We start from the raw sequence: 18,869 nt of genomic DNA on the forward strand, positions 1-18,869 counted from the left end.
TTATGAGGCTCTTTCCGAAATCAAGGCACTGGTCTGCTGCGATACGGAATGTTGGCGAGTCTTCGCTTCGAGATAACTTGGTTAACGTCACAATCGAGACTTGAATGGGTTCTCATCGATACACTGATTGTCATTATTTGTAGGATAATACGTTGGGTATCCTGTTGAGATGTGAGCTCCGGGTCGGCCGACAGTATCCGAGCCGCATCCAAGGTTTTCCCCTGTAGCCGGATCATGTTCCCGTGTCTGGTCAAAGGTTGTTGTTGTCGTTGCTGCTGCGCAAGATGAAGTTGCGAGCTCGATATCGGGCGAGAGATGGAGACTGTTTTAATTTTATTTTTCGACGAGATGAGATTTCTTTCGGGTCAAAACCCTCATTGAGAAAATGCAAGGAATTCGGTGAGGGGAAGTTCGAGAATGTACCGTGCGGGAATAGGATCACCAACCCCCCGCGAATAGGATCAATGATGAATAGGATCAACGTCCTGGTCTATTTAAGACCGGAAGTCGGTGGATTGCTTCACTATTCTGGCATTTCGCCCGATGATGCTGGTTGTAGTTACCAGCGAAACGTCGCACTACTCAAATGGTAAATGTTGTGGATTTACTCTCCAACACACCGGTGGGCTCAAGTAGTAAACTACACTATACACTACACTATACACTACACACTACAATATACACTACACTATACACTACACTATATTACACTACACTACACACTACACTATATTGCACTGTACACTACACTGTACACTACACTATATTACACTATACACTACACTATATTACACTACACTATACACTGTATTGCACTGTACACTACACTATACATTACACCATGCACTACACTATGCACTACACTATACAATGCACACTACACTACAATATACACTACACTAAACACTACACTATACACTACACACTACACTATACTGGTAACTAATTAGCGGTTTGTTGTTTACGTGACAAACCCCTTACTAATTGGCTGTGCCGGGTGGTGGAGGGTTACGACGCAACATTTTCTACGTACGCGATCAAACCCAACACGCCTCGATTATGAACTGAGGTGCAGAGTTGAGTGAATGCTTTGGGGAGTGGTGGAGGTGGTGGAGGTTGTCGGCTTTTGTACCGCACAGCGCACGTCACCCAGGGGGCCAATGTTTGTGCATCACTCGAGCGTCTTGAGAACGGCTCCTCCATCCGTCCGTGCGTCGCGTTGACTCTGCGGGCGGGAGAGGTGGGAGATACAAAGGCAGCATGGTCCTCGTCTCGAGGGACTTGGTCTTTTGTAAACTTTATTCAGACGTTCAAAATAATAAAACAATAAGTCGACCACAAACACCGAAATAGGCATTGAGTTTACATTGAGACCTCATTTACCGGTAGCTAAATATAGTAATAGGGTTTTACCCTTTTATCTGGTACAAAAACTGACACCTTTATACAAGGGATCACGTTTGCAATAACCACAACACAAGCAGTCAAAATGCAAACACAAAGAAACAACTCTTATATTGATAAATGATATGCACTGTCCTTTAAGTTGATTGGTCAACACCCGAGACAGCTTTTCTTAGAGCCTAGTCTCCATTGGTGTTGGACCAGATGACGCCAAGCGTACAACTCAAAAACAGCGCACTATCAGAGTATTGTGGTTACTGCAAACATGATCCCTTGTATAAAGGTGTCAGTTTTTGTACCAGATAAAAGGGTTAAAACCTATTACTAGGCATTGAGTCTCCAGCGTTTCTTCCGAGGGGAAAATACTCAACATTGATAGTGGCCGATTACTCTAAATGCGTGATGTTGAATCTCATCTGGACGTTTTCTTCTACCAGGTAAGGCTTCACTGAGCGGCTGTGTAGCTAATTCTGTCAGAAGCGACCCTGGCAATCACAAATGACAACTCAACCAAGTGTCCGATCATCATCACGTGGACATTTATCGTGGCCAAATACTCTAAATGGGTGATGTTGAATCTAAGATCAACTATTTTTTATTCTTTTCTCCCCGTGGTCGCGTGGATTTTTTTTTTACCAAGGCCCTAACTGAGCTCTTCTTCATGAGCGACATGGCTGTCATAAATGACAACGAAGTGGGCTTATCATGATCATGTGCAAATTTATAGCAGGAGCTAAAAACTCTAAAAGCGTGGTGACGTTGAGTCTAAATGTGGAGGGGAAAACCGGAGGACTCGGAGAAAAATCCACGCGACCATGTGGAGAAAATGCAAGCTACAAAAATCCACGACCTCCTGCATCCCAGGCGAGGTAGTCAACATCTAGCCACCGTGATGATGATGAGAGAGACGCAGACTCCAAATATACAGCAACAGGCATCGTCAAGGTCGGGATAGAACCCACGACCTCCTGCACACCAGGCGAGGTAGTTAACATCTAGCCACGATGATGATGATGAGAGGCGCAGACTCCAAATCTACAGCAGCAGGCATCGTCAGGGTCGGAATAGAACCCACGACCTCCTGTAGACCAGGCGAGGTAGTCAACATCTCCTAGCCACCGTGATGATGAGAGAGAGAGACGCAGACTCCAAATCTACAGCAACAGGCATCGTCATGGTCGGGATAGAACCCACGACCTCCTGTATACCAGGCGAGGTAGTCAACATCTCCTAACCACCGTGATGATAAGAGAGACTCCAAATCTACAGCAGCAGGCGTCGTCATGGTCGGGATGGAACCCACGACCTCCTGCACACCAGACGAGGTAGTTAACATCTCCTAGCCACCGCGGCGCCCCAGATGCTGGAGAGAGGAGATAAGACGACAAAAAGCCTGGCACACAAGGACCGGTGGTATAGGTCAAGGGCTCGGCTACAGGAGGTCGTGGGTTCGATCCCGACCCTGACGATGCTTGCTGCTGTAGATTTGGAGTCTGCGTCTCTCTCATCATCATCATCATCACGGTGGCTAGGAGATGTTGACTACCTCGCCTGGTACACAGGAGGTCGTGGGTTCGATCCCGACCCTGACGACGCCTGCTGCTGTATATTTGGAGTTTGTGTCTGCAGGGAAGTGAGACCCCGCATGTGAAAGCTTCTGAAAACATTTGGCACAGAAAAAACCGAACGTGATTTGCACTGCCCAAGTGAGGCGTGCTGTGCAACTCGTCAAAAGATGTTGGGTTCATTGTGCGTTTAAACTTCTTTCGCACCGTACGGAGCCAACCGCGCTAATCGGAGGTTTCGGTGGAAACACAACACTAAACACAACACTACAACACAACAACAACACTAAACACAACAACAACACTAGCACAACTACACTAAACACAACAACACTAAACACAACAACATTAAACACAGCAACACTAAACACAACAACACTAAACACAACACCAAACACAACACTAAACACAACACTAAACACAACACTAAACAAAACAACAATAAACACAACAACAACACTAACACAACAACACCAAACACAACAACACTAAACACAACACCAAACACAACACTAAACACAACACTAAACAAAACAACAATAAACACAACACTAAACAACAACACTGCACACAACTAAACACAACAACAATAAACACAACACTAAACAACAACACTAAACACAACAACGAGTTTGTCAATCCTAGGCGATAATTTAAGAGTGTCTGAGCTTCACGGTGACTTCTTCCCAACATCGCAAGGGAGCGCGTGAGGGAGGGGGGGGGGGTCTCTGTCTTCTTTGTGACGCACACACACAGAGAGAGAGGCCGCCATTCGGCTCAAGAACATCGCGGAGAAGATCACGAAAGGCTCATCATCATCACGGTGGCTAGGAGATGTTGACTACCTCGCCTGGTACACAGGAGATCGTGGGTTCGATCCCGACCCTGACGATGCCTGCTGCTGTAGATTTGGAGTCTGCGTCTCTCTCTCATCATCATCACGATGGCTAGGAGATGTTGACTACCTCGCCTGGTACACAGGCGGTCGTGGGTTCGATCCCGACCCTGACGATGCCTGCTGCTGTAGATTTGGAGTCTGCGTCTCTCTCTCATCATCATCACGATGGCTAGGAGATGTTGACTACCTCGCCTGGTACACAGGCGGTCGTGGGTTCGATCCCGACCCTGACGATGCCTGCTGCTGTAGATTTGGAGTCTGCGTCTCTCTCTCATCATCATCACGGTGGCTAGGAGATGTTGACTACCTCGCCTGGTACACAGGAGGTCGTGGGTTCGATCCCAACCCTGACGATGCCTGCTGCTGTAGATTTGGAGTCTGCGTCTCTCTCTAATCATCATCACGGTGGCTAGGAGATGTTGACTACCTCGCCTGGTACACAGGAGGTCGTTGGTTCGATCCCGACCCTGACGACTCCTGCTGCTGTAGATTTGGAGTTTGTGTCTGCAGGGAAGTGAGACCCCGCATGTGAAAGCTTCTGAAAAAAGTTGGCACGAAAAAACCGAACGTGATTTGACCCCGCATCTCGTCGCTCCACCCCCCCGTGGCTCAAGTGCCGCGTTGTGACCCGCATCTCGTCGCTCCCACCCCCTCCTCCTGTGGCTCAAGTGCCGCGTTGTGACCCGCATCTCGTCGCTCACAACCCCTCCTCCTGTGGCTCAAGTGCCGCGTTGTGACCCGCATCTTGTCGCCTCCCCCCCCCCCCCCCCGTGGCTCAAGTGCCGCGTTGTGACCCCGCATCTTGTCGCCTCCCCCCCCCCCCCCGTGGCTCAAGTGCCGCGTTGTGACCCCGCATCTTGTCGTCTCGCTGGGTGGTCGTGGGGGCCGACTCAGCTCGGCCGCCTCATCATCTTCAACATCAACATCTTCAACAACATTTTCAACAACAACAACAACAACAGCTTCAACAACAACATCTTCAGCAACAACATCTTCAACATCATTAACATCATCATCTTGAACAACATTTTCTTCAACATCAAAAACATCAACATTTTCTTCAACATCAAAAACATCAACATTTTCTTCAACATCAACAACATCAACATTTTCTTCAACAACAACATCTTCAACATCATCTTCTTCTTAGACCCTTCAGCGTCAACAGCATCGTTCGCATCGTCGGCATCGTTCAAGACTTCAACAGCATCGTTCGCATCTTCATCGTGAACACCACCAACACCACCATCAACACCACCACCATCACCATAAACAACACCACCACCATAAACAACACCACCACCATAAACAACACCACCAACACCATCAACACCACCACCATCACCATAAACACCACCACCATCAACACCATCAACACCATCATCAACATCATCACCACCATCACCACCACCATCAACACCACCACCACTATCATCGCCACCACCACCACCAACAACATCACCACCATCAACTCCACCACCACTATCATCGCCACCACCACCAACAACATCACCACCATCAACTCCACCATTATCAACACCACCATCAACACCACCACCATCAACACCACCACCATCAACACCACCACCATCAACACCACCAACACCACCATCAACACCACCATCATCAACACCACCATCAACACCACCACCACTATCATCACCACCATCACCACTAACACCATCACCACCACCATCATCACCACCATCACCACTAACACCATCACCACCATCACCACCACCATCATCACCACCACCATCAACACCACCATCAACACCACCAACACCATCATCACCACCACCATCAACACCACCATCAACACCATCATCACCACCACCATCGTTAGCGTCTTCGTCCTCGCCGACGTCTTCATCGAGACATCGTCAGCTGGGAGAGGAGGAGGAGGAGGGAGAGGAGACCACAAACCTCGCCTTCCATGGAGGTGCTGAGCTCTCCGTACACACGGCACGATCGTTGTTGTTGTGTTGTTGTTGTGTTGTTGTGTTGTCGTTGTTGTGGCTGTCATTATTAACGTCTGGTGGTGTTATATTGTTGTGATCATCAACGTCTGATGGTGTTGTATTGTTATCATCATCATCAACGTCTGATGGTGTTGTATTGTTATTATCATCATCAACGTCTGATGGTGTTGTATTGTTATCATCATCATCATCAACGTCTGATGGTGTTGTATTGTTATCATCATCATCATCGTCTGATGGTGTTGTATTGTTATCATCATCATCGTCTGATGGTGTTGTATTGTTATCATCATCATCATCGTCTGATGGTGTTGTATTGTTATCATCATCATCGTCTGATGGTGTTGTATTGTTATCATCATCATCATCGTCTGATGGTGTTGTATTGTTATCATCATCATCATCAACGTCTGATGGTGGTGTTATGTTGTTGTTATCATCACTAACGTCTGGTGTTGTTGTGGTGTTGTTGTTGTTGTGCTGACACCGCTGGTGAGACGAGGCCGTGAAGACGCCTGCTGCTGCTGCTGTAGCTCTGGTGTAAGACAATCAGCGTCAGAGACAACGCCAGTGTCATCATTATCATCTTCATTATCATCTTTATCATCATCTTTATCATTATCACTATTATCATCATTATCATCAGAGCCATGTTTGCATGTTTTGCAGCAAGTACTCTGCGTGGTGACTGCAGTACTTGATGTCTGCAGTCATTACTTGGGCGATTGTCTCCTCCAGAAATCGTCTAAATAATCAGCCGCGCGTACGACCAAATCCCTCGCACCGTCTTCCTTCATTGGCGAGCGTACAACATGAATGTATCCATAACTCGCGGGCAGTACCCGGCGTTGCCAGGGCGAAAAAAACACACACATCGACTTACACACACACACACACATTGACTTACACACAGACATCAACCCACACACATAAACACATCGACCTACACGCACACACATCGACCTACACGCACACACATGGACTCACACACATCGACTTACACACACACATTGACTTACGCACACAGACATCGACCCACACACACAAACACATCGACTTACACGCACACACATGGACTCACACACACATTGACTTACACACACACACACATCGACTTACACACACAGACATAGACTCACACGCACATGGACCTACACGCACACGTGGACTTACACACACATTAACTAACACACACACATGGACTTACACACACATCGACTTACACACACACACATCGACTTACACACACACACATCGACTTACACACACACATGGACTTACACACACACACACATGGACTTACACACACACACACACATCGACTTACACACACAAATTTGAACTTTTCTATTTACTAACTCAGTTTTTAAAGATTAGTTTTCTATGTACGTCATGTTAAGGAGAGAACCAAGGAAGAGGGAAAATGCAAACAATTGTGAATGCACCTTTGAGGATCGGCGCACTGAAGGTCATACTTCACTTGTATGATAACGCCTTGGTCTTGTATTGAATGCTACGAGTCATAACTAATTGGTTGATCTTCTTGGTTCTTTCGGTAAAGTCACGTAGAAGGGAAGTAATAAAATAATAAAAATAAAACATGATAAAATAATTCTCACGACGTTTCGGCCACAACGCAAGCAGCCGTCCTCAGTCTCTGTCTACTTGACAGACCTGTTCTCCACCTGAGGATGGCTGCTTGCGTTGTGGCCGAAACGTCGTGAGAATTATTTTATTATGTTTTATTTTTATTATTTTATTACTTCCCTTCTACGTGACTTTACCGAAAGAACCAAGAAGATGAATCCCTGCAGTCACGAAAGCTTTAAATCGAAATTTAATTGGTTGATCGTAAAAAAAAGACGTAAGTCTTTATTACTGTTTGGGCCGCATACACAGACAGACAGACAATGACATTTATAGGTTAGAGAATATATCCATAACACAGGTCTCGAAAGCCTATGTGTTAAACCCTTAATTAATTGTATCTCTTAAATGTGGACGTTTAGATGTGTATATATATTTTTTTTTTTTGACGGGGTAAAACTGCAATCAAGTTACACCGTTAAATATATGACACGGCTCTCGGAGATTTTACGAACGATGGCAAGGTGGCTGGACCGGGGCAATACCTCGGTGGAAATGATTTACAGAGCTGGACGAATTTCGATTGCAGAAGGCGCGATTGCGAGCCGTCAAATGCAACATCTCGACACACGGACTGCCCGGGTGAAATCGATATCCGCACGCAAACGGAACGCGAATCGCGAGCGACGTGACGGTCCCGCGGAGTCACGCTGACCAAAAATGACATTGAGAGAGCGGCAAAGGGGGGAGGGCGTCGCGAGTGACGACGCCTGCTGCTGCTGTAGATTTGGAGTCTCGCTACCTCGCCGTGTGATCGCGTGGATTTCTCTCCGGGCCCTCCGGTTTTTCACTCCGCATTTGGAATCGACGTCGCCGCGCTTGTGGAGTGTTTGGCCGCTGCTATAAATTTCCACTCGACGACGACGACGATGACGACGATAAGCCGCTTGGCCGAGCTGCCGTTTGTGACGGCCAGGGTCGCTTCTGAAAAAATATCTACGTAGCAGCTCTCACGCCTGTTGAAACGAAAGGAACTAGTTGGTGAGTTTACCGTTCAGCAGCTTGGCGTTTGTGGGGCCTCGTGTTGCGCGATCAGTCAGGTGGGCGGCGTGCAAAGCTCAGCGGAGGCGCGACGGCGATGGATCCCGAGCCTTAGGGGAGCCCACTCCCCCCCCCTACACCACCCCCGCCCTACCGGCGAACGCTCGTGAATGGACGATGCCCGGCCGCGGTCGACCGACCGCGCCGAGGACGTTGGGAGCGGCCCGCGGGCGGATTTGGGCAACGGCGGCGACTCTCCGGCGCGGCCTCGGGGTATGGCGGAGCTCGGAGCGGCCCATCGCGTAGTGGCGACGGCGGAGGAGGAGAGGTCCCGTCGCCCGCCCGGCTCGGAGGTCCGAGTGATCGGCGACCACCGACGCCGCGGTTCCGTCGACGACGAGGACGACGGGGCGAGTCGTGAGTCTCGCGAGGAGGAACGGGGAGGAGGAGGAGCGGAGGAGGCTGGCGGTGATGCCAGCATCGGCGGCGCCGCCGCGGGGCAGCGTCAGAGCCGGGCCGACTCGTCACACGCTCGGGCGGCGGGGAACTCCGGCGGCGTGGCAAGGCCGCCTGCGACCGCGGTCAGCCCTCGCGCGGAGGAGGAGGAGGGCGACGACGACGATGACGAGGCCCCCTCGCGACATGGGGGGCCGAGCGTCGAGACGGGCGGCGGGCCCTCGGCGGCGAACGCGGCGGCCTCCTCCTCCGTCGTCGGGAACGGGGGAGGAGGCCGCTGGGTGGCAGGGGCCGCGAGTCCGATGGCCCGGCCCGCCCCCCAAGCCGAGGGCGCCGCCCGCGGCGACGCGGAGAGTCGCGAGGCGGCCGAGGTGGATTGTTCCTGGGGCGGTGGCGGTTATGGCGGCGGCGGAGACTCTTCCGCTGAAAGAGGGCGGCCCGGGAGGGACTCGGGTCGCGAGGTGAAGGGAGACCGCGGCGCCGAAAGGGACTTGCCCCGGACTGCTGTCGACTTCGCCGGCGCCGCCGACTGCCCCGGGGCCGCGGGCCGCGATGAGGCCGCAGTCGACGGGAAGGCCGCAGCCGCCGTCGACGGACCGGCGGGAGAGGCCGCCGTGGAGGGCGACACTGCACAGGGTGGTGGCGGGCGGCCGAGTGCAGAGCCGGAGACGCCCTTGGGTAGTTCCTCCTCCACCTCCGCCTCCACCACCTCCTCCGCCTCCACCGCCATCTTCAAACGCAAGTCGGCACCGATGGAGGGGCTCTCCGGCCTCGCCAAGCGCTCCAGAGTCGCGGATTGGTGGAAGCCGGCATTGGGTGAGTCCTGATCTATTTTCGGAAAGGATTTTTTTTGTTTTGGGTTAGATTCGTGTAAATGTGAACTGATTGGACATTGTTACTGATTGGACATTGAACCTGTTTAGACATTGCACCTGTTTAGACATTCCTGATTGAACATTGAACCTGATTTAACATTGAACCTGATTGGACATTGCACCTCAGTGGGCCGCACTAAAGGCCACCAGGGTGAGGCCACTAGTGGCCCACGGAGGGCCTGGCGATGATAGAGCACCCCGCTTTAGGTCACTCCGCAACACCGCCCTGTCCCCTCCTAAGGAGAAGCCGGCAAACCCACGGGGGCACCGACCCACGGCGGCAGCGGTAACCCCACCCGGAGCGGCGGGGCGCCATCTCCAGCAGCCGGCGGCGGCGGCACCGTCGGCGGGGACGGGCACCGCCAGGGAGAGCCGGATGCGAGAGACGCGACGGAGGGGAGCGGGGAGCCGCGGCGTCTCCGCGAGCCGGGCGCCGTCGATGCCTCGGGGCGCCAGCCCCACCCCACGCGGGAGGATGATGATGATGACGACGATGATGACGACGATGATGACGACGATGACGATGACGACGAAGATGAGCGGCGCGATGGGAAAATCGGAGGAAGACGGAAAGCCGGTGGTGGTGGGGGTGGTGGTGGGGGTGGTGGTGGGGGTGGTGGTGGGGGTGGTGGTGTTGGGGGTGGTGGTGGTGGTGGTGGCAGTGGGGGTGGGGGTGGCCTCTGGGTGGGGGGCTCCCGCGTGACGCTGCAGTGGCTGCCCCATTTGCAAGAGGCCCAATGGGTGGACGGCGCTGGGGTGGACGGCGCTGGGGTGGACGGCGCTGGGGTGGACGGCGCTGGGGTGGACGGCTCTGGGGTGGACGGCGCTGGGGTGGAGCCTGGGGCTGCTCGTGACGGTGAGGAGCTGACCGCTCTCTGTGGAATCGTTTTGTTCCACGGAGACCCACAGAGACCCACAGACACCCAGACCCACGGAGACCCACAAATGAGCAGGGTTGGCTACGTACGGTGCAAACGAAGTTCAACATGACACACATTCACAATCAAGGTTTTTGGGTCAGATCGCGTTATTTATAAATGTGTCGTAAACCTCCACCACCCGACACGGCCAAACAGTAAAAAAATGTGTCACTTTTTCAAAGGACAAAATAATGAATAACAATTGATTGACTACCAATCTATATAATTACAATACCCTCTGCCTCGAATCACTGCACCAGATTGAATTTAATGAAATGATGACGTCACCCTGCTACTGCTGCTCTAATTAAGACCGGAAGCAACAGGAGAGCTTCACCATTCTTGCCCGGTAAAGCTGATTGTTGTTATCAGCGAAACGTCGAACTACTCAAATTAAAAAATTCTGTTGATTCTCTCTTTAGCACACCGGTGGGCTAAAGAAGTGAATCATTTGGTCCTTTGAAAAAGTGACACTTTTTTTACTGTTTGGCCGTGTCGGGTGGTGGAGGTTTACGACACATTTATAAATAACGCGATCTGACCCAAAAACCTTGATTATGAATAATATTGGTCGCGAAAGCCTCCCACGTGTTAAAATCACACACATACACCCAGACCCACAGAGACCCACATACACAGAGACCCACGGAGACCCGCAGATCAGCACGGTTGGCTACGTACGGTGCAAACGAAGTTCAACATACACACACAGAGAGCCACAGACACCCAGACCCACAGAGACCCACAGACACCCACAGACACCCAGACCCACAGAGACCCACAGACACCCAGACCCATAGAGACCCACAGAGACCCACAGACACCCAGACCCACAGAGACCCACAGACACCCAGACCCACAGAGACCCACAGAGACCCACAGACATCCAGACCCATGAAGACCCACAGAGACCCACAGATCAGCACGGTTGGCTACGTACGGCGGTGCGAACGAAGTTCTACGCACGCAGTGCCTAGATCTTGCTCCTAAACACCGCTCCGCACGCTGCCTGTGATGCAGAACCTATCACTGCCATGTTGTCACCGCCATCGTCGTCGTTGTTGTCACAGCCGCGGCTCGCTTCCGGCCGCTGGGAATCAAGACGGAAAACGGCGACGACGAAATGGACGGCACCCGCGGGGTTTGCCGCGGCAACTCCGCCGGCAGCACCGGCGGCACCGGCGCCGGTGAGTTTCTCTCCCCCCCCCACTTCACCCCCCCCACCCCCCCCCCACGACGACTCCGACGCCGTCGTTCCATTGACGTCGTCCGGTTTCTAATAGAGTCGGCGTCGCACGGGTCGCGCACGTGAAAATCGATCCGCCCGCGCCTGTGTCAGGGCGTCTGTGTGTGCCACAGTGTGCCGGCCTTCGTGGATGCTCGCTAACAGCACTTGCCACGGCAGCGTTTGCTGGCTATACGGGGGATCTTTGTCTTGGTCTTGATGTGGGGAGCGGCGGTGCGGCGGTTAGCGCTACGATGCGCTACGAACCCGGCGACCCGAATTCGATTCCCGCTCACGGCCAACGCCGGTGACGATTATCTGTACCGGTCCTTGGACCTCCCCTAGGTCGACTCAGCCTCAAACAAGTACCTGGTGCGATGTGTGAAAACATCGCCATTGGGGGAGACAAAGGTGGCCGGGCGTGGTGCTTTGACACCACCATACGTAGGCAATCACGATAATCTGTGGATCTCTGTGGGTGTCTCTATGGGTATGGGTGTCTGTGGGTCTCTGTGTGGGTCTGGGTGTCTGTGGGTCTCTGGGTGTCTCTATGGGTATGGGTGTCTGTGGGTCTCTGTGTGGGTCTGGGTGTCTGTGGGTCTCTGTGGGTGTCTCTGGGTCTGGGTGTCTGTGGGTCTCTGTGTGGGTCTGGGTGTCTGTGGGTCTCTGTGGGTGTCTCTGGGTATGGGTGTCTGTGGGTCTCTGTGGGTGTCTCTATGGGTGTCTGTGTGTCTCTACGTGTGTGTACGTTGAACTACTTTGACACCACCAGTACGTAGGCAATCGCGCTAATCTGCGGGTCTCTGCGGGTGTCTGTCTTGTGGTCTGTGGGTCTCTGTGTACAAATATTGAACTTTTTATGCACCGTACGTAGCCGACCTCGCTAATCGGAGCTGCGTCAATCCCCAGCGGCGATCGTGGAGGAGGAGGAGGAGGATGCCGCTGGGCTCGTCATCGTCACCACCTCTTCCACCACCTCCACCACCTCCACCTCCTCCACTGTCGTCACCATTGTCGACGTCAAGGAGGAACGGCGTGAGGATGAAGATGAGGAGGCGCCACTCGCCGGGGCCGCCATGAAGCAGGAGGACGACGACGACACCGGTGAGGACTGGGAGATCGCGTTTTTAATTACATCCGCGTGATTATTTTTCTTATTTTTGTTAATTATTATTTTATATAATTTTTTATTCTTGCTGTACTATTGAAGTATTAATGCCAATGACATTTTTTTTGCTAATATGCATTTTTTATGTATTGTAATATTTTTTTTTTACATGTGTATATATATTGCAACAATATATTTCGATTTAAAGCTTTCGTGACTGCAGGGATTCATCTTCTTGGTTCTTTCGGTAAAGTCACGTAGAAGGGAAATAATAAAATAATAAAAATAAAACATAATAAAATAATTCTCACGATGTTTCGGCCACAACGCAAGCAGCCGTCCTCAGGTGAAGAACAGGTTTGTCGGGAAGACAGCGTCTTCATTCAGATGCTGTCTTCCCGACAGACCTGTTCTTCGAAACGTCGTGACCTCCTGCACACCACGCGAGGTAGTTAACATCTCATATCCACCGTGATGACGATGAGAGACGCAGACTCCAAATATACAGCAGCAGGCATCGTCAGGGTCGGGATGGAACCCACGACCTCCTGCTCACCAGGCAAGGTAGTCAACATCTCCTAGCCACCATGATGATGAGAGACGCAGACTCCAAATATACAGCAGCAGGTATCGTCAGAGTTGGGATGGAACCCATGACCTCCTGCATACCAGGCGAGGTAGTTAACATCTCCTAGCCACCGTGATGATGATGAGAGACGCAGACTCCAAATATACAGCAGCAGGCATCGTCAGGGTCGGGATGGAACCCACGACCTGCACACCAGGCGAGGTAGTTAACATCTCCTAGCCACCGTGATGACGATGAGAGAGAGACGCAGACTCCAAATATACAGCAGCAGACATCGTCAGAGTCGGGATGGAACCCACGACCTCCTGCATACCAGGCGAGGTAGTCAACATCTAGCCACCATGATGATGGGAGACGCAGACTCCAAATATACAGCAGCAGGCATTGTCAGGGTCGGGATGGAACCCACGACCTCCTGCGCACCAGGCGAGGTAGTCAACATCTCCTAGCTACCAGTGGCCGCTTGTCCATCTTCCACCTGTTGGCCATCCAAGTCCATCAGAGCTACTGACACCGATGCCAATCGCACTGTCGCATTCAGATCTGTCGCGTCGCGATTCCCGTTTGCTGTTCATCAAACAAGAACCCGTGGTTGAGGAGGAGGAAGAGGAGGTGCGAGACTCCGACAGTGGGAGGGGGTCACAGCTGGAAGTCACCTCCGGTGAAGGTAAATAAAGTGACGTCGCTTCCATCGCATCTAGCGATAGAAATGCCCCGTTAAGAAACAGTTAAGTACGTACGTACGTACGCACGTAGGACTTCCCGCACCGTGACGCAGCCAACCGTTCCACAGGCCCGGGGAGAGAGCCGTCTGAGCACGCCGTTTGCTCAGCGGGGCGCCGAGACTGCGACGGGGAGGAGGGTGAAAACTTGCCAATGTTCATGGAGGTGGAGGTGTGGCTGGATTACCCAGATGAAGGTGAGGATGAGTGTGTGGGTAGCGGGAGTGTAGCGGTTAGCGCGCTGCATTACGAACTTGGCCCGGGTTCGATTCCCGCTCACGGCCAACACCGGTGACGATTATCTGAACCGGTCCTGCGCCTCCCCTAGGTCGACTCAGCCTTAAATGAGTACCTGGTGCGGTGTATAAACAACCGCCACTTGGGAGGCAAAGGCGGCCGGGCGTGGTGTTGGCCACCCACTCCCTCGTGTGCCGTGCCGGCCTTTATAGGTGCTGCTCGCTAACAGCACTTGCCCCTACAGTCTGCGCAAGCTATATGGGGGATCTTTGTTTTTGTTTGTTGAACTTCCTTGGCACCGTACGTAGCCAACCAATCGGAGGTGCGGGGGGGAAGGACGACAAACTAAACACACGAAAAGCAGTAGTCCGGTAACCCTGCGTTTCCCGTCAAATCACGTTAACGCTTGTGATAACGCGCTTTCAATCGCAAGCATACGCACACACGCCTCCTTGCCACCGACATATCCCGAGCACAGCGCAGTGCCCTGTGGGTTTCCGTCCGTGGCCAAAATTGGAACCGGTTACTTTCCCCACCTCCCTCTCTGCCCGCACCCCACTCCAGAGTGCCTAGCAGTCGACGCGCGGGCGGCGGTGCCCGACGCTCCCAACGATGGCACGGAGAGCGGCGACGACGGCGAAGCGGAGCCGTCGGGCCGCACAGACGACCGTCGCCACGCCGGGGTGGGCCAGGACGGGCCGCTCGCCGCCGCCGGGGCCGACTTGCGGGCGCGCGGACGCGTGGGCGCGGGAAGGGGGGAAGGATCCGCCGCGGCCGGCAGGCTGCCCGGGGGACGCGACACGGGCGATGGGCGGCACACCGAGACTTTCCCGGACGACGCGGGAATGGGGCGGCGCCGAGAAACTTTACCGGCGACCCTCAGCGAGGCGCCGAGTCCCCCTGAAGCGGCCGAGCCGCGCCGCTCCGAGCGTGCAGAGGGCTCGTCCGGCGGCGGCGGCCGGGAGCTGTGGGGGCTCTTGGAGAAACGCGCGGCCGCGGTGCGGGGCCTCCCGGGAGCGCCGGAGCCGCGATCCTCACCCTCCGCGGCGGCGACGACGACGACGCCGGAACCGCGGGCGAAGCGCCTCGGGTGCGACACTTGCCGCAAGATGTTCGTGAACAACGCGGGCCTGCAGATGCACCGCAAGATGCACGCGCGCGACCGGCGGAAGCGGCGGGCCGGCCCCGTGGGGCCGGGCGGCGGGCCGCGCGCTCCGACGGCGGCCGGGCGCCGGGGGGAGGTGGCAGTCGGCGACCGGGGGGAGGGGGGGGGGGCGGCCGACGGGGGCGCCCTCCGCGTCGACCGTCGGGGCCCGCGTCGCGCGGGATTGGCGGTACGAGTGCGGCGCATGCGGCAAGGCGTTCGCGAGCGAGAGGGGCTTTCGGATCCACCGTAAGAGGCACGCGCGGCTGGCGCAGATGCACGACGCCCGGCTCAAGAGGTGGCCGCGGCCTCGGCCGGGCGCGGGGGAGACGGCGCTCGCGTGGGGAGCGGGAGAGGAGCGAGGCCCCGGGGAGCCTTCGGCAGGGGCGCGAGGTCGGCAGCGGGCGTCCGACGGTCTCCCGGACGGCCCGCGGCCCGACGCGCGGGACGGGACGGGGACGGGCCAGAGCGGCCGCTGGGTTTTCGACCGCGCGGGCCCGCCGGCGTTTCGGACCAACCGCCGGTGGAAGGCGCCGGGTCGGCAAGTCCGGCGACCCCCCGTCGCGCCCCACGCGGACGGGCAGCGCATCTGCAAGGAGTGCGGGGAGGAGCTCGGCGATGACGAGAGCCTGCGGGCGCACCGCTGCGAGCAGCCGAGCGACGAGGGCGGCTCGGGTCGGCCCAACGAGGCGCGTCCGGGCGCGCGGGAGAGCCGGCGGGGGCAGGAGGAGGAGGAGCAGGGGGCCAGGTACACGTGCGATCGGTGCGGCGCGGAGTGCGTGAACGGGCGAGGGCTCAGCATCCATTACAGCAAGCACCTGAGGGAGGAGGCGTGGAGCTACCGCTTGGCGCACTCGCTGCCGAGCCCCCTGCTGAACCTGCGGCCCGTGGGCGACTTGGATCTCTGGAACGGCCGGCACGGGTGCGAGGATTGCGGGAAGAGCTGCTCCAACAAAGCGGGCCTGCAGTCGCATCGCAAAACGCACGCCAGGAAGGCCGTGGAGAGCGGGGGTGGGGCGGACTGTGGGGCGGAGACGAGCCGGCGAGAACGCGCGGAAGCGCCGGTTGCCGGCGAGAGTCCCGGGGAGGATGGGGATCGCGAGCCCGAAGGCCGGGGCGACGGGCCTGGCGCCGGTCGCGCGGCGAACGTGCGTCGCTACGGAGGCGAGGAGGAGAACCCGCGGGGTGTCCGGCGGGACTGCGACGAGTCCGGCAAGGAGTCCAAGCCGAGCCGCGCACCGAACGTGCGGCGGTTCCGGTGCGAGGAGTGCGGCAGAGGGTTCAACGGGCGTCACGGGCTGCAAGTCCACCGTTACAAACACGCCAGGGAGGCGCAAAGTCAGCTCGGTGAGGAGCCGGTGTCCGGCCGCGCGCAGACCCCCCCGAAGGCCGAGTTACGGGAGAACCACCGGGGGAGCCAGTGCAGGTGTGACGAGTGCGGCAAGGAGTTCGATTCGAGCCGCGCGCTCAACGTGCACCGCTTCAAGCACACGAGGGATTCGGAGAGGCGGCTCGCCCCGGAGCCGACGGCGAGCCACCAAGGCGCGCCGCAGGCACGGGAGGGGAGCCAGTACGAGTGCGACGAGTGCGGGAAGGATTTTGACACCATTCACGGGATGCACGTGCATCTTAGCAAACACTCGAGAGAGGCGCAGAGCCAGCTGCCGCAGGACACGGCGGCCGCTGTCGCCACGGGCGGCGGAGGCGGCAGCGGTGGCCTCCCGAACGTGCAGGCGAACCCAGCGAAGGGCCAGTACGGGTGCGGAGAGTGCGGCCACGAATTCGACACCGAAAAAGGCCGCCAGGTGCATCGTCACAAACACTTCACGGGGGCGGAGGGTCGGCCCGTCGCGGAACCGACGGCGAAATGCCTCAAAGGCACGCCGCAGCCCGAGCTGCAGAGCGGCCATCGGGGGGGGCAGCACGCGTGCGAAGAGTGCGGCAAGGGGTTCGGCTCGAGCCACGCCAAGAACATCCACCGCTTCAAGCACAAGCGGGAGGCGCAGAGCCAGCTCGCTGATAAACCTCCGTCGAACCGCCTCGATGCTTCGCCGCAGCCCGAACCTCGAGAGGACGTTGGGAAGACGTTGCACGCGTGCGAAGAGTGCGGCAAGGGGTTCGGCTCGAGCCACGCCAAGAACATCCACCGCTTCAAGCATAAGCGGGAGGCGCAGAGCCAGAACGCTGAACAAGCGCAATCAAGCCACCTCGACGCTTCGCGGCGCGAACCACGAGGGAACGTCGAGAGGATCCAGTTCCGGTGCGAGGAGTGCGGCAGAGGGTTTGACGGGCGTCACGGGCTGCAAGTTCACCGTTACAAACACGCCAGGGAGGCGCAAGGTAACCCCGGTGAGGAGCCGGTGTCCGGCTGCGCACAGACCCCCCCGAAGGCCGAGTTACGGGAGAACTACCCGGCGAGCCAATGCAGGTGTGAAGAGTGCGGCAAGGAGTTCGAGTCGAGCCGCGCGCTCAACGTGCACCGCTTCAAGCACACGAGGGATTCGGAGAGGCGGCTCCTTCAGGAACCCACGGTGGGTTGCCCAAAAAGCTCGCCGCGTGAGTCGCAGCAAGAGCGCCCGGAGACTAGCCTGCATCGCTGCGAAGAGTGCGGCAAGGGGTTTGCCACCAGTCACGCCAAGAACATCCACCGCTTCAAGCACAAGCGGGAGGCGCAGAGCCAGCTGGCCGAGCAGCCGTCGGCAAATCACCGGGACGTTCCGCGGCTCCAACCGCGAGAAGGGGACTTGGATGAGAAGACGCTGCACGAGTGCGAAGAGTGCGGCAAGGGATTTGCCACCAGCCGCGCGAGGAATATCCACCGCTTCAAGCACACGAGGGATTCGCAGAAGCAGCTCGTACAGGAACCAACGGCGGATTACCGAAACGTACCACAGCCCGAATCGCAAGAGCGTCCGGAGACGGGCCAGTTCAGGTGTGAGGAGTGCGGCAAGGGGTTTGCCACCAGTCACGCGAAGAACGTCCACCGCTTTATGCACAGGCGGGAGGCGGAGAGCCAGCTTGCTGAACGGCTGTCATCTAATCACTCGGAAATCTCGCAACCTAAAGCATTGGAGAATCTGCAGGAGGAGAGCCGGCACAGATGCGACGAGTGTGGA

At 55.8% G+C, this 18,869-nt stretch overlaps 1 protein-coding gene across 1 annotated transcript; it reads left to right on the forward strand.

Moving 5' to 3' along the window:
- Window positions 1-4,693: 4,693 nt before the first annotated feature.
- LOC144735485 (uncharacterized) lies at window positions 4,694-16,006 on the forward strand. The gene is made up of 8 exons (XM_078617884.1): window positions 4,694-5,809; window positions 8,533-9,749; window positions 10,050-10,664; window positions 11,799-11,915; window positions 12,863-13,057; window positions 14,192-14,317; window positions 14,444-14,569; window positions 15,174-16,006. Exons 2-8 carry the CDS (start codon window positions 8,648-8,650, stop codon window positions 16,004-16,006), a joined length of 3,114 nt encoding a protein of 1,037 aa, XP_078474010.1. The 5' UTR covers window positions 4,694-5,809; window positions 8,533-8,647.
- The last annotated feature ends 2,863 nt before the right edge of the window (window positions 16,007-18,869 follow it).

The sequence above is a fragment of the Lampetra planeri genome, chromosome 55, assembly GCF_965212315.1.
Source record: "Lampetra planeri chromosome 55, kcLamPlan1.2.h2, whole genome shotgun sequence".
Classification (NCBI taxonomy): Eukaryota; Metazoa; Chordata; class Hyperoartia; order Petromyzontiformes; family Petromyzontidae; genus Lampetra; species Lampetra planeri.